This window comes from Macrobrachium nipponense, chromosome 37 (genome assembly GCF_015104395.2).
Source record: "Macrobrachium nipponense isolate FS-2020 chromosome 37, ASM1510439v2, whole genome shotgun sequence".
NCBI classification, from domain to species: Eukaryota; Metazoa; Arthropoda; class Malacostraca; order Decapoda; family Palaemonidae; genus Macrobrachium; species Macrobrachium nipponense.
This window is the reverse complement of record NC_061097.1, coordinates 34826032-34841031: the sequence shown is the minus strand read 5'-3', so window position 1 is coordinate 34841031 and position 15000 is coordinate 34826032. Positions and strand designations below refer to the sequence as shown.

The 15000-nt window shown below is 35.5% G+C and overlaps 1 protein-coding gene across 3 annotated transcripts in view; it reads right to left on the bottom strand.

Annotated features, from left to right (window-relative positions):
• Positions 1-5169: 5169 nt before the first annotated feature.
• Positions 5170-15000, bottom strand: part of LOC135209112 (UDP-glucosyltransferase 2-like) — a 43955-nt gene continuing 34124 nt past the window's right edge. For all 3 annotated transcript variants that reach the window (XM_064241743.1, XM_064241742.1, XM_064241744.1), the window contains exons 2-7: positions 9837-10053; positions 8977-9598; positions 7661-7759; positions 7037-7160; positions 6474-6693; positions 5170-6090 (exon numbers count right to left, since the gene is read on the bottom strand). In XM_064241743.1, coding sequence (XP_064097813.1) covers positions 5796-6090; positions 6474-6693; positions 7037-7160; positions 7661-7759; positions 8977-9598; positions 9837-10036 — 1560 coding nt within the window. In that variant the 5' untranslated portion in view covers positions 10037-10053 and the 3' untranslated portion in view covers positions 5170-5795. The remainder of the gene's footprint in view (positions 6091-6473; positions 6694-7036; positions 7161-7660; positions 7760-8976; positions 9599-9836; positions 10054-15000) is intronic.

Sequence of the window (15000 nt, the reverse complement as noted above, 5' to 3'; positions counted from 1 at the left end):
AAATAAGGTAGGTGGTAGACTATCATACAGCAATATCATTTGATGTGGTAAAAATCTTCTCTCCACCTCACAAACCAAATGAGGATGGCGAAACATATTTCCTCTTGTTTCATATGAGTGTATTTGGAGATATGGACGAAGTAAAATATCGTACATCTCAGTATACTTCCCACTCAGTAAAAGTCTTAAAAACTTAAAGAGATTGTGTTTATAAAGACTCCTCAGCCTCAACAGCTTCAAATTATCGTACATTTCCACAATTCCCAACAGTGGGACATTATCTACCCATTTAACTCCCAAGATAGTTCTCAGAAGATTATTGACACAAGAATTGAGTCTGGTGGGGTGACTTGCAGGCGCTGAACCCCAAACTATCAAATGGTTGTTCAAGTACGGAAGGGCAAGAGCATAGTACAGATTTACAAGCACACGAGTAGGGACAACATCACGTATGCCAATTAGAGTTCCTCTTACTCGGCTGATGTTAATATGTTTAGCAAAGGACAAAGTTCTTGTTATTGTTAGTCCTAAGTATTTAAATTCATTCACCCACTCTATGGCTTCTCCTGCAAAGAATATGTCAGGTAAATTCTGTACCGGGCACGAGGAAAAAAACATTAACTTACTCTTTTTGGAGTTTGGCAAGAGCATATTGGCTTTTAGATATTTCTCCAAGTCTGAGAAGAGCTTTTTGATGTTATTAAATAATCCGTCTAAAGAGCATGACGTGACAACAAAGGCTGCGTCACCAGCAAATAACACAGTCTCAACTCCAACTGCCAATGGTAAATTATTGATAAATAAATCAAAACACAATGGGCCAAGAATAGAACCCTGCGGAACTCCGCAAGTAATAAGTTTAGAATCAGAGCATAGGCCATTTAAAAATACATACTGCTCCCTGTTCTGATAATAAGATTTCAAATATTCATGACACTGGCCTCTAAATCCGTAATGAGCCAGTTTCTGTAGTAGGATACTATGTGGTACAGTGTCAAAAGCTTTTCTTAAATCTAAAAAGAAACACACACTAAACATTTTCTGATGGTAAGCCATGAGTAGAGTAGAAAACAACTTTATGATAGCATGAGTTGTACTTTTCCCGCGGCGGAAGCCAAACTGACATGGGCTAAGCAATGAATGGACATCGATGAAACTTTCCATTCTTATGAGTGTAAGTTTTTCAAATATCTTTGACACTGTAGGTAGGACAGATAGAGGTCGATAATTGTCCACGTTTGAGCTGGATCCAGACTTGTGAACCGGAGTAACCCTAGCCTTTTTTAAAGCATTTGGGTATTGTGGCACAGCAATTGATACGTTATATAACTCAGCAAAATGTTGTGAAAATAAACGTCCATTTTCCTTAAAAATTAGAGGTGATATATCCATAAGGTGATATATCCATAACCTTATTACCCTTATTTTTTAAAAGAATCGGTAGGATTAAGAAAACAGGTGGACATTATCGGTGCCGATAAAAATGTATAAGGCAGAGGGTGTGACAGACTACCAACCAGGGAAGCAGCAGCAGTAACAAAATACTCATTTGCATAATTGGCTAATTCACGTCCAGTTAATACCCGGTCAGACACCTCAGTACGCTCTAATGTAACCGTCTTCCTCTTATCCAAAACAGAATTCAGACAAGACCAGATCATACGAGAATTTTTGCCTGCCTCATAAAACTTCTTCATATAGTACAGACGTTTTGATCTACGTAAAACGTTGGTTAATCTGTTTCTGTACCATATATACTGCAACTTAACGATTTTTCCTGCTAGGTATAGGTTGTACAGTTTTGCTTTCTTTGCGATACACTGCTTGAGCTTAGGGGTCATCCAAGGAGCAGATTCTTTTATCTTTACTGTGTATTTTATCAGAGGAAATGCTCTTTTATAAAGCTCAAATATTTGAGAAATAAAGATCAAATGTTCCATTTATATTAGCATTAGTAAAAGTGAAAACAAAATGAAATAGCAACATCGCAAAGGTGACCTTCCCTCTCTCGCTTAAAGGTCTCTTATCATGAACTATGCTAATGGGCATATATATGGTTGGGAAATGAGCCAACAGATATCCCAACAGGGAAATGGTCAGTTATATCAATGGGAATAACAAAAGAATGTCTCACGCCGTCGCCCTGTGAGATCCAAATCTGATCCAACAGGCTAAAGCTAGTGATTTGGTTTTGCGAATGAATTTTAGTTGGAATAGTTACAAGAGGCCAGAGACCCAGTTCAAACAAGCTACTCACAAAATAGTCAACATTACCGTACTTATTCATATTAAAAAGTTTCATATTAAAATCACCACAAACAATAGCCGGTATAAGAAGGCTGAGAACATTCCTTAAGAAGGACGCAAATGAAAAAACAAAGTCATTATTTTTGACATGAGAAGATGTGGGTGGATGATAAGTGGCAGAACATATCAGTTTTTTACAATTTATAATAAACTCAATAGTCAGCACTTCAAACAAGTGGTTTAAGAAGGAGTACTAATAAATAATTCTGGTTTGGATACCATTCCTGACAAAAATCTTGATACCTCCTCCAAGGTGATCACGGTACAAGTCATAACTGTAAAAACCAGGAATTGTTTAAATATCATCTTTATCTTTAGTAAGCCAGGTTTCAACTAAGACAATGCAAGAGAAATATGTGAGTAAATGACAGAAATATGATAAAAACACACTCAAATTCTTCTTACAACTACGAATGTTGAGCATAAGCAAATTAAAATATGGTTCTGACACAGAAATTGGCACAGTACGCAAATCATAATATTTGCAGTCTACAGGTAAATAATTGTCAATGTCAGGTAAAAATGTAGGGAATTCACCATTAACTAAATCAGCTTCAAGGACGAATCAGGGCCAGCAGCCGCTGCTGATTCCGAGTCTGTAGAAGATATTCCCTCATCTGGTAAAAACGGACTTAATCTTATTTGGATATTGTTTCCTAAGCTGGCGAAGGTTATAGAACAACGAGTGGTTAGCTGGCGTCAAGTAATCTGACACGAAAAAACCAGCAGGCCGCCGATGCTTAGCCTGCCTCAGCAAATACAGCCTCGACGATACGTTTGAACACTCGATCCTTAAGGATTTCTTTTCTCGTCCGAAGAGACCAACATGCACACTTGCAATATCAACATTGGTCACATTATCGCCACAGATTGTCTTACAGACTTCACCTTTCAGACTCTGGAAATTTGTTGATGTTCCAGCAGTTGCCGCTGTTATCAGAAAACTAAGAATCTAAATAAAAATATAAATAAAATAAAAGTAAAAATAATAGTAATATAAATAAAAAATAAAAGATAAAATTAGCAAAATAATTATATAAATTACAAAAATAGAATAAAAATAATAAGAAATAAAAAATAAATATAATGCACATAAAAACAGAAATAATAAAAATATAAATAATAATAATAAAAATAAAATAATTTTCATCAAAAATAAAAATAATACAAATAATAAAAATAAAGTAATAATAATTAAATAAAATAATATTTAGAGTAAAAAAATAAAAGCTGTAAAAATATAATAAATTAACAGAATACTGAGAAAATTTAAAAATAAGACAAAAACAATAGAAAATAAATATAAGAAAATAAAAAATAATAATAATAATAAAATTGAATTTAAAAATAATGATGAGAACAATAAAATGAATAAAAATTAATAAACAATTAAAATCTTAAAAGGAAAATCAATAAAAAATCAATAAAATAAAAGTAAATATAAAGTAATATAATAAAAAGATTTAAAAGATTAATAAAATATAAATAAAAATAAAATATAAATATAATATAATAAAATTAGAAAATAATAAAAATGAAAAATAGAAAAAAATAATAATAATGAAAATAAAATAATGAAATTAAAAATAAAAATAAAAACAATAAAAAATATAAATAATAATGAAATAATATTTAAAGTAAAAAATAAATAAAAAAGATAGAATTAAATAAAAGTTTAAAAATAATAAAAATTCAAAAGAAAAAATAAGTAGTTATAAAAAAATTAACAGTATTAACTTTGATAATTAAAATTAAAATTAAATTTAATCAATAAAAATGAAATATAAATATAAATGAAATTAAAATAATAATAACAATAAGAGAAATTCGAAATAATGATAATGATAATAAAATAAAAATAAAAACATATTACGTAGTAATAATTTTGAAAAGAAAAAATGTTTCTAACAGGTATCGTCTGTGAAAGGCGGCATAACTACCTAGAGGATACAAACACCATTCCCTGCCTACAGAAAGGCTGCCCAAGGAAGTATAGGGGCACAAAAGACCAGTTCCTGATAGGCCAAATTGTAATGAAGAATAGTAAGAGAAGGTAAACCAACCTAAGCATAGCATGGATCGACTACAAGAAAGCCTTCGACATGATATCACAAACATGGCTAATAGAATCCTTGAACATATATGGGGCAGAGGAAAGCACCATCAGCTTCTTCAAAAATACAACGGGCAACTGGGATACAGTATTTACAAGCTCTGGGATAAGACTAGGAGAGGTTAACATCAGGACAGGGATCTCTCAAGATGGCTCACTGTCTCCACTACTCATCGTAGTAGCCATGATTCACATGACAAGAGTACTATAGAAGATGGATGCTGGATACCAACTCAATAAAGGAGGCAACATAATTTACCATCTCATATTCACGGACAACATCAAGCTGTATGGTAAGTGCATCAAGTAAATATATACCTTAATCCAGACTGTAAGTATTTTGACACTGATGTGCAGATATCCATGATTCGAGAGGATGGGATTCCTTTAGGCCATAGTTACCTTAAGGAATTCGGTATCAATTGGCCCCACTTGGCATGGGTATACCAGTAAGGAGCCATAGGCAACCTCTACCTTGGTGAGTTAAAATGCCTCCGTCATCGAAGCTGGCTTTCTGCCCACCTCTTATCTAGGCCTAAGTTTTCTTAAGGAATTCGATAGCAATTGGGCCCACTTGGCATGGGTATACCAGTATAGGGCCATAGGCAACCTCTACCTTGGTGAGTTAATGCCTCCGTCATCGAAGCTGCAATTTCGCCCTCCTGTGACATAGTATGCTGATATATTAAAAGTTGGAGAGTCATTTTAGTCAATTCTAAAGACTTCCTTTGTGGGGTTGAATTAGAACATTCTGATTCTATATATTTAATCATAACTGAAGAAGTGTTATGAAAACAATTAAGGCCATTTCTTCTAAGTGAATAGCACATAAACCTTGTTCTACCTTAAGGGAAACAGCCAGTGAAAGCAATATAAAAATTCTTCCTTAAACTATGAATATAGTCATAATTTCAGCTGATCAAGCTAAATGCTGAAAAAGATTTACGCATAATATACTTATAAAATCTGTTAGTGAGGTCAGATACTATATCTTTAGGCCCCGTAGCAGATAATTATGAAGTTCACTGTTATAGGTTTACCCATAAATATTCAAGTTAGAAGAATTGTCATTTCTACACTATATATATAATGCATTCACATTGTCTGTTTTGTTGGTATAAATTATCTCTAACTTTATTAAATTTAAATTATTGAATTTTTGTACCGTTTTTTTTACATGCTATACTTTCAAAATCAATTTAGTTTTATTATCTTCTGATTAATAATAATGATTATTATTTTTATTAATATTACTTTCTGTTGCTTCTTTAGAATGAACACTAATATTCTTCGGAAACTTGAATTTCAAGCTAATGACCCCTTTTGGGGCCTTGTTCCATATGAAAAGGGTTCTTGTTCAGATTAACAATAATTGTTAGTTGATCTTTTCCTTTGCTCGTCTTCTCCAAACTCTGGAGATAATTCTATACGCACATGCACAGACATAACAGGAGAAAGACACTAGCGCAAGGAAGGCTAGCACCAAGAAGACTGCCACGTCTGCCATCACGTACTGGAAGAAATGGAGCGTCTTGCCCCCGTACTCGGCATAAGAGCAGTTGCGAGCGTTACAGCGAATGGCGTACTCAATCCACCAGATGGCTCTCTCGGCTGCCGTCTCCTTCTGATCCTGAGCCGCTTCTGACACTCGCTTCATCCTGGCAGCGTATCTGCGTGGGAAGCAAGTGGTGGCAGCGGGTATTTGGCAGGTTTTTGGCAGTGTTTTATATATAAACTCTTTCATTGAAATACCTACTATGTGACCCTAGTACTAAATGACAGACATATATTATTATTGTGGAGCTTTGTAAGATTTTATGGACCTTTTAAATATCATTTCCCAATAGAGGATAAAAGCACTGTCTTGCTGGTTCCAGAATGCAACAATCATCCAACTTATCCAGATTTCCAGGGCTAATTTTCACAAGATTAAGTGAAACAGAGAACCAGCTTAGAAAGAGGGCAGAGGAGAAGGCCCATGAAAAAAAATCAATAACTTGTAAAAGACAAAGAAAAGACAATAAGAAGCAAAAACAATTTGCGTAAAACTCACGATGGGTCATTTATAAGAGTCTGGATTGACGTGAAGAGCAGCTCTCTTGTCAGCTCCTCCCATCTGATCACTAGACCTAGTCCTTTGTTGGCCATCTGAACCGCATTGCTGTTCTGGTCGAAGGCTACAGGGAAACCCAGAATTGGAACCCCATGGTACTTCGCCTCCTGAACTCCAAAATTACCGCAGTGAGACATGAAAAGCCGCGTTTTAGGATGTCCTGGAGGAGATAGTGCAATCAACAGAGTTGACCGGGACAAACAAGTAAGTCAATGCTACAGACCTAAAAAGAAAAAAGTGACTGCATCCAGTCTGGTTGAGAAATGCCAGGTACTGTCTAAGTACTATCAAAATTTGTAAAGAAAAAAAAAAAAGTATAGCTGTCGATTTGACATTGCTCGGAGGTAAGTTCTGTTGAAATGTCTGGGATATTTTTAAAATTTTTGCCAAGTTGGTTTTGCAGTGATCCTGATGATAAAGTTTCTTGTGACAATCACCAGTCACCTGGTGTACAGACAAAATCACAATTCACCCATTTTGATTCAACAAACATTGACTTTTACCCAGAATATCCTGCTGCGGCAGCCACTTCCTCGTAATGACATTTGGCGGGAGATCCAGGTCATCCTCTTCGTATTTCCAAATGACCTTCTGAGGCAGTCTTCTAAAAACCTCAAGAAAAATTACCTGGGAGGAAAACAGACAAAGATTTTGAGATTCTTAGGAAAGCTGACTTCAATTCTTTATTTATTCTTTTCCATCTTTTTAATTTATTCATTTGTCAATAGTTCTACCTAACAACCTCTTTCTGTATTTCTTATTACATTTTGTTACTTCCTTCAAATAAACACCTTAATATTCTTTGGAAGCTTGAATTTCAAGTCAGTGGTCCCTGTGGTGGGCTTGTTCCATTTGAATAGAGTTCGCCCACTCTATAATATACTAATAATAATAACAAGTCTTCCAAAGAATAACTGGTGTAAATGTGCGTTAGAATTTAAAGTAGACTGGTGTTGCTTGTTCCATTCTGATCAATAAAAAAGCGACTGACATCTAAATTCACTCAGAACAGATATATATTGTGTGTATGCGTGTGTCCCTGTGCAGGCTCTCACGTTACAGACAGTTCGCGAATAAATAACTCTTACAAATAATCATGTCAGCGGGAAATCCACAAGATAGTTCACCTTGCACTGATTGGGTATATCACTGCTCTTCACATAGCTGCCCAGGGTGAAAAGTATGATGCCCGAGTCGCCAGCTGACTCAGCAAATTCCTCGAGATCCTAAACAAGAGAAGATCGTGTGTGAGGGGATACATGTATATATGTGTATATATATATTTATGTGTAATATATGTATATATTCACATATATATATATATATATATATATATATATATATATATATATATATATATATGTATATACTATTTTCTGGCCATCCTACAATACATTTTTTGCATGTGACACTATTTGGAACAAGAACAAAATATGTGCAATGCTTAAATATTTTATAAAGACATATATAAAGAGGTATTAAGTGCCCTTTTTGTGAAAATACAGAAGATAAGTTTAGCATACATTTTATCCACACTATGTAAAAGTGAGAAGTGAAGCAGTTGACAAACCATTTATTGAAGGCAGTATTGAGAAGCAAGAAGTGAATGCTGTATCATATGTTATAGAAAAACTGAGGTGCCGGTACAAGGGCAAAGCCTATACCCTAGAACCTAACCTAACTTGACCCAAATATTAAGTAGCTGTTTCAAAGACAAGTCCCTACCACCACTACCACCACTGTTAGGGAGGCGCTTATCCTGTCCTCTAGAGGTTTTTAGTGTATGAATAAGCTCAGCGTCTCAATTAATCTGTTGGAGAGCCAGTTCATAGCACTAATCAATCCCTCAATCAATTCATTCATATGATTCCAAGGGTTGCCCTAGACATATCTATTCAATACATCTGAGCCTCAAGTTTTCTGGTTTATTTCTAGGACAATCCTTTCGTCTATTACTTACTCTTCTGGTATATGTCCTTACCAATTATTCTTATGAATTGTAACTGCAGCAGAGAGCAACAACTCCAAAGTTTTGTTACAACTCTAGGTTACCTAAAGTCAATCACTTCCCAGGAAACATAGATATCAATACCTTTTTCTGTGTTCGCTTCAGCTCTTCAGAAGTGACTTATGTGCAAAAGACATTGTTCATATTGTGGTAAAACTCTCAAATCTAGACTTAGACTACCTTCAGAAAGCTCTTACAACTTTGGGGTCTTTCAGTGCTCACATCTCAAAATTTGTTGAAGGGAGGCAAGTTTAATTGCATTTACTGACTACCCTAAACAGAGATATGTTAACATACCATTGGAATGAGCAAAAGTAACTTTTATCGACACCACCTCCACCTACTCTAGTAAAACTACTCTTCATCAACAATATACCATTTCCTGTGAATCTACAGACTGGCAACAATATTTTGATTTCTTTTTGGTAGACTTACACTGGGCAAAGGTTTGGGAGGCTTTGCAGTGATGGTTCCGATCTCAACCTGAGTGGGGAGCAAAGGCATAGGTCCATCTAGCGCAAAGTGACCGTTGATCAAGGTCAGATGGACCCTCTCAAAAAGCTGTCCCACTGGGGGCATGCCAGGAATATATCTTTCGAGAATTTTCTGAGACATGGAGATGGATGTCTCCTCGTATTCACTGTACAAGGCCCACGTCCTCCACACATTTGTCAGCCTCTCGAGAAAGGAGACGTGATCATCATACACCAACTTATTCGGTATCACAGACAGAGGGAGCCAATTGCCCTGCCCGGCTATGCTCAGGGCCTCTACAGCAGCTCCAGAGGAGCACAAGGTAACAAACGCTCCATTGTAGTCCATCAGGAAAGGACCAGCAATTTCGTTCATTGTACTGAGAATCACAACAGCGTCAAAATCACGCCGTCTCGCCCAAAGGTGTCTGATGTGCTCGTTCCTCCACATCGCGTCCCCTGTTTTTTCAATGACGTCTCTGATCCAGTCGTATCCGGCCATAGTGTTCCTATAGTGGAAGATGTTCATGGCTTCCAATTGCTCGACAGATGCCCCTGTGGGAACTTCTGTGACGTTCGGGTGTCTGAAATGGGAAAATATCCTACAACAAAGAGTATACTTCACATTCAAAAGTTTAGAATGAGGACAAAATTAACTGAAACATCATGATGGTAGTCAAACTGCTATATGTATAGAAGCTCCTGACAATGAAAAAACCACTTCTATTCTTTCAGCATCCCTCTTTTCTCCTTATAAGCTTACTCTTGCCAACAATCATATTCAAGTCTCTCCTCTGAAAACCAGTCACCAAACTGTCTTACTTGGAGGAAGGTCCATAAGTCGACACGTGGGTGACGAGGTGACCGGCGTTGGCAAGGATCTCGGAGAGATGAAGCGTCAGGCGGTAGACGCTGCGTGGCCCAATCGGACACAAGACTAGCAAGTTGTACTGCTTGGCAATGGAAGGTTCCACAAGGGGTACCAAGATCCCTGCTATCAGGACTGACGAGAGACAGGCCATTGCTCCGCCTGACTTCCCTGAAGACAGAAGAGATATCTAGATTGAGATGAAGGAACATTGCTTTGCACAAAGCTGATGCTCCATGAACTCTCCTTCACTCCTTGTAGGACTAGCATGCTTAGCCATAAAGAAGTGTTTTAACTGCAGAAGGTAGAGGCTTTGTTTACTATTTATTATTAATATATTCAGAAGATAAAACTTATTTGTATGGAACAAGCCCACCGCAGGGGCCACTGACTTGAAATTCAAGATGCCAAAGAATATTATGGTATATTCATTAGGAAGAAGTAAAAAGAGATAAAAGTAAATACAGAAAGAAGAGACCCCACTTATTTAAAAAAGAAAAATATAAGTTAATAAATAAACAAACAGATAAAAATTTATTTCTTACCTCATATATATATATATATATATATATATATATATATATATATATGTGTGTGTGTGTGTGTGTGTGTGTGTGTGTGTGTGTGTGTGTGTGTGTATAAAGTTTTTGCCATGGAGGAAAATGGAAGGTGAAAGAGCCAAGAACTTTCTGTCTAACACGACCATTTACTTAGGCACAACTGATCATACAGAGCAAAAACATAGTAAAAGTAGGCTTAATATCCAAACTGACATTACAAGATTAGCATAAGGTCCAATTTCACTTAACAGAAACGAGAAAACGCCTGAGGGCAAGATTAGCGATTTTTAGGCAGCCACACCTTGGAGGAGCACACACGTGGTCAACACATGATTCATCCAGAAAACAATACATTTTGAAAAACAAGGAGGCATATACGACTTAGTAACATGAATTTAACAAAAATGATCCAAAAAGATTAGTGAAAAGACGTAAATACGATATAAATATAGCTAACAAGAGAGAGAGAGAGATAATAACTATATACATGTGGGACTAATTAATTAGTAGTTCATTTATTTTAAGGTCCTTCATAAACATTTTACAAATATATGGGTCCAAATGGTACATTCCCAGACTAAGATTTAGGTTGTTTTTATGAGTGATTTGTATAATTGCTGATTCCAGTAAATTTCTTGGAACATAATCATTAGACCTAGCAATTACAAAGGTATCGCCCCAATTTGTACAATGAGATTTCTCGCTCAGATGGATAAATAGTGCCTCTAAAGTCTGGTCTGTTCTAACTGAATGCATATGCTGCTTAATATGTAGTACACATAAATTTTTATTTGACTGACCGACGTAAAAAGATGGGCAATCCCTACAAGGAATTTTGTAAATGATGTTGTTATTTGTTTCGGGACTATTCTTGATTAGCATATCTTTAATGGCATTGTTATAAGAGAACACTACATTGACATTAAACGATTTAAATATCGATTTTATGGTTTCAAATCCACGAAAGTAAGGCAAGCTAAGTTCATTTTTATGGGTTTCTTTTTCATTACTAGCAACACTATAAAACTTTTTGTGAGCTCTTTGATAACATAAATCGATTATATGAGGTGGGTAGCAGAGATCGTTTCCTATCTTTTTTATGTATTCTATTTCTTGGTCAAGATATTGTGGACTCGTGATACGCAAAGCGTGTAGGAACATAGAAGAAAAAATTGACATTTTAATATTAAGATGGTGGCCAGAATAAAAATGTACATATGTTAAATTATTTGTGGGTTTTCTATCAATACTGAATTCACATTAGAAAGATTCTCTATGTATTAATATATCTAGGAAAGGGATGACATTGTTATTTTCAATTTCAACAATGAATTTTACGGATTGCAGTAAATTATTCAATTTAGATAATAAGTCATTTACATCGATACCAACAGGTAAGAGTATTAAGATGTCATCTACATATCTGTACCATTTTAAGGGGACAAGTGTGATATTCGGGAGGTGTTGTCTTTCAAAAATTCCATATATAAGTTTGAAAGGAGAGGTGATACCAAATCATTTGTTGGTAATATTCTCCATTAAAAATAAATCTGCTATCACAAATACACAACTTAATCAATGAAATTATGTAACTAACGGACATAGGCAATTCATGCAATACAAGTTCATTACTTAAATATTCTAGCACAGAGTCAATAGGGACTTTTGTAAACAAGGAACATACATCAAAACTGACAAGATATCACTAGGGTTTAGTGCAATGTTATCTCATTTTTCTACAAGATCAAGAGAATTCCGGATGTGTGAATTAGATACAGTTCCAAGTAGAGGGGATAACAATTTAATAATATATTTAAATAGTTTATAAGCAATTAATCCTATATTACTAATAATTGGGCGCATAGGTTTGTTTTCCTTATGAGTTTTAACTAGGCCATATAAATAAGGTAATGAGGGACACTTTACAGTTAATTTACACAAGAGTTCTTTTTTATCTTTAAGAATTTGTTTCATATTGATATTAAAGTTTTTATTATTTGGTCAAACGGATTTTTTATGAGTTTTTTGTAAGTTGTTTTATCTTATAATAAAGTATGCATGCGTGATATGTAGTCCGTTTTGTCTAGAACTACTAAACTATTGGATTTATCAGCCTTAGTAATGTGGAATTAGCATTTCAGATTGTTTGGAAAACAACAGGAGTCTGTCTATAAATATGTAGGGACAAATGGATAAGAAAAAATCCACTGGTAGAAATATATACAGAGTGAGGGTAGAGTAATGAAAGAATCTACCAGGAGAGGTAGAAAAGGGAGTAGATGTGTGGCAGTATCAGACTGCAGCAATAGCAGTTTCGAAAAAGAGACTAAACACAGGCAGCAGTTTGCCAAAACAGTAAGTTGCAAACTCCAGGGGAAAATCTGAACTTTGACACCTTCAGTGGGTGGTTACCGTAGATTAACATAACCAATAACACTAATCTAGGGGTGGCACCGGGAGTAAGGAAAGCCACTCAAGAAGTAGTAGGATGTGTCTTAGTAGAAGTGAAGGAGGAGCTTAACTGTATGAGTTAGGCTGAGACTTCACTTGAGGTCTCAGATAAATTCAGTTAGGATCTAAGCCTTATACGGGGAGGCTACGGCAGTACTTCCTCTGTTCCCTGTGTAGTGTTGTGTAAAACTGTGACTTAGTATTGTAATAATAAGTAAGATTAATTAAGTGGTGTTTAACTTGCCAAGAGTCCTACGGTGTACCCAAGCTTAAAACCTCCTGAGAGACTGGAAAATGAAAAGAAATTAATCTACAATGTTCCTAAGAAAAGAAAAACTCATCGCAAGTGATAACTGAAGGTTAACCCATATAACAGATAACCTTCCAAACATTACCAACAAGCTACCGAAGAAAGACTGGCTAATAATAAAAGAGAAGAGAAGAGGGAAAGTGAATAAAAAAAAGGAAACCCGTAAGTACAAACAAAGACAAAAACACAACAAAAATTGGTGCTCAGCGATTGTGGATTCTAAGTGCAAAACACCGATAAAGAAAACCACACACACAGTGGAAAAATTAAACAGAGTAGAAAATATAAAGTACTGACCAACTGCTAGAAAAAGAGCACTAATCCTTAAGTGCTAGAAACATAAAGAAAACCAACAAATAAAATAAAGAAACCTAGGCACGAACTCTACAAATAACAAAAAGAAGAAATTTCCGAGTTTAATAACTCGAAGGACGGAGAAAAAGAAAAAGTCTGAAACTGCCTTTTCTACCTCTCCTGGTAGATTCTTTCATTACTCTACCCTCACTCTATATATATTTCTACCGGTGGATTTTCCTATCTAATTGTCCCTACATATTTATAGACAGACTCCTGTTGTTTTTCCTAACAAAATCACTAATAAAAACAACCTAAATCTTAGTCTGGGATTGTACCATTCGGACCCATATATTTGTAAAATGTTTATGAAGGACCTTAAAATAAATGAAATACTAATTAATTAGTCCCACATGTATATAGTTATCATCTCTCTCTCTCTCTCTCTCTCTCTCTCTCTCTCTCTCTCTTGCTCGCTATATTTATATCCTATTTTCGTCTTTTCACTCTTTTTTTTGGAACATTTCTGTAAATTTCATGTTACTAAGTCGTATATGCCTCCTTGTTTTTCAAAATGTATTGTTTTCTGGATGAATCATGTGTTGATCACGTGTGTGCTCCTCCAAGGTGTGGCTGCCTAAAAATCGCTAATCTTGCCCTCAGGCGTTTTCTCGTTTCTGTTAAGAGAAATTGGACCTTATGCTAGTCTTGTAATGTCAGTTTGGATGTTAAGTCTTCTTTTACTATGTTTTTGCTCTGTATGATCAGTTGTGCCTAATAAAGGGTGGTGTTAGACTGAAAGTTCTTGGCTCTCTCGAGAGGTGGGACATGAATCTCATCTCCCGCACACCTTAATGCAGATATTGCAAGAGAGTAATCTTGAAATGTCCCTATAAATGGTTGTTCCGATAATTTTATCAACATTTTCTGTAAGCTATCGTTCATTAACCATCAGCCAGTATACAATATGCCATCTTTTCCATTTCATTATTGCTAACTGGTTGGGCAACACAGTCAGCATTCTATGATTATACAGACACACATAAACATATAATAAAGATCAACACAATAAAAAAACACTGTTCAGTAGGGAATGATATTGCAGTCTTTATCAGAGAATCTTATAAGCCAATGATTATTTGGGTGAATGAAAACAAAAGTTCTCGCCATCAACGCCTCTCTCCAGTCGGAAAAACTCGCTGGTGGGCTAAAGATAATGCTTTGAGAAAAATACTTGGAAACTTTGGCAAGCCTGATACTGCCCTATACACAGATGTTCTGCTAACTTTGGCTACCATACAAGAACATGAAAATATGGAATCAGATGTTCGCAGCAAAGCCAAAGCATACATTGAATCACTACTCAAATATGAAACCATACTGACTACTCAAATATTTCTTCGTATATTTGACCAGACTACTCCCCTTTCGAAATATTTGCAAACAAACAGAATGGATATTCTCTCTGCGTAAAGAATGGTTGCTACTACTAAAGAGAGTCTG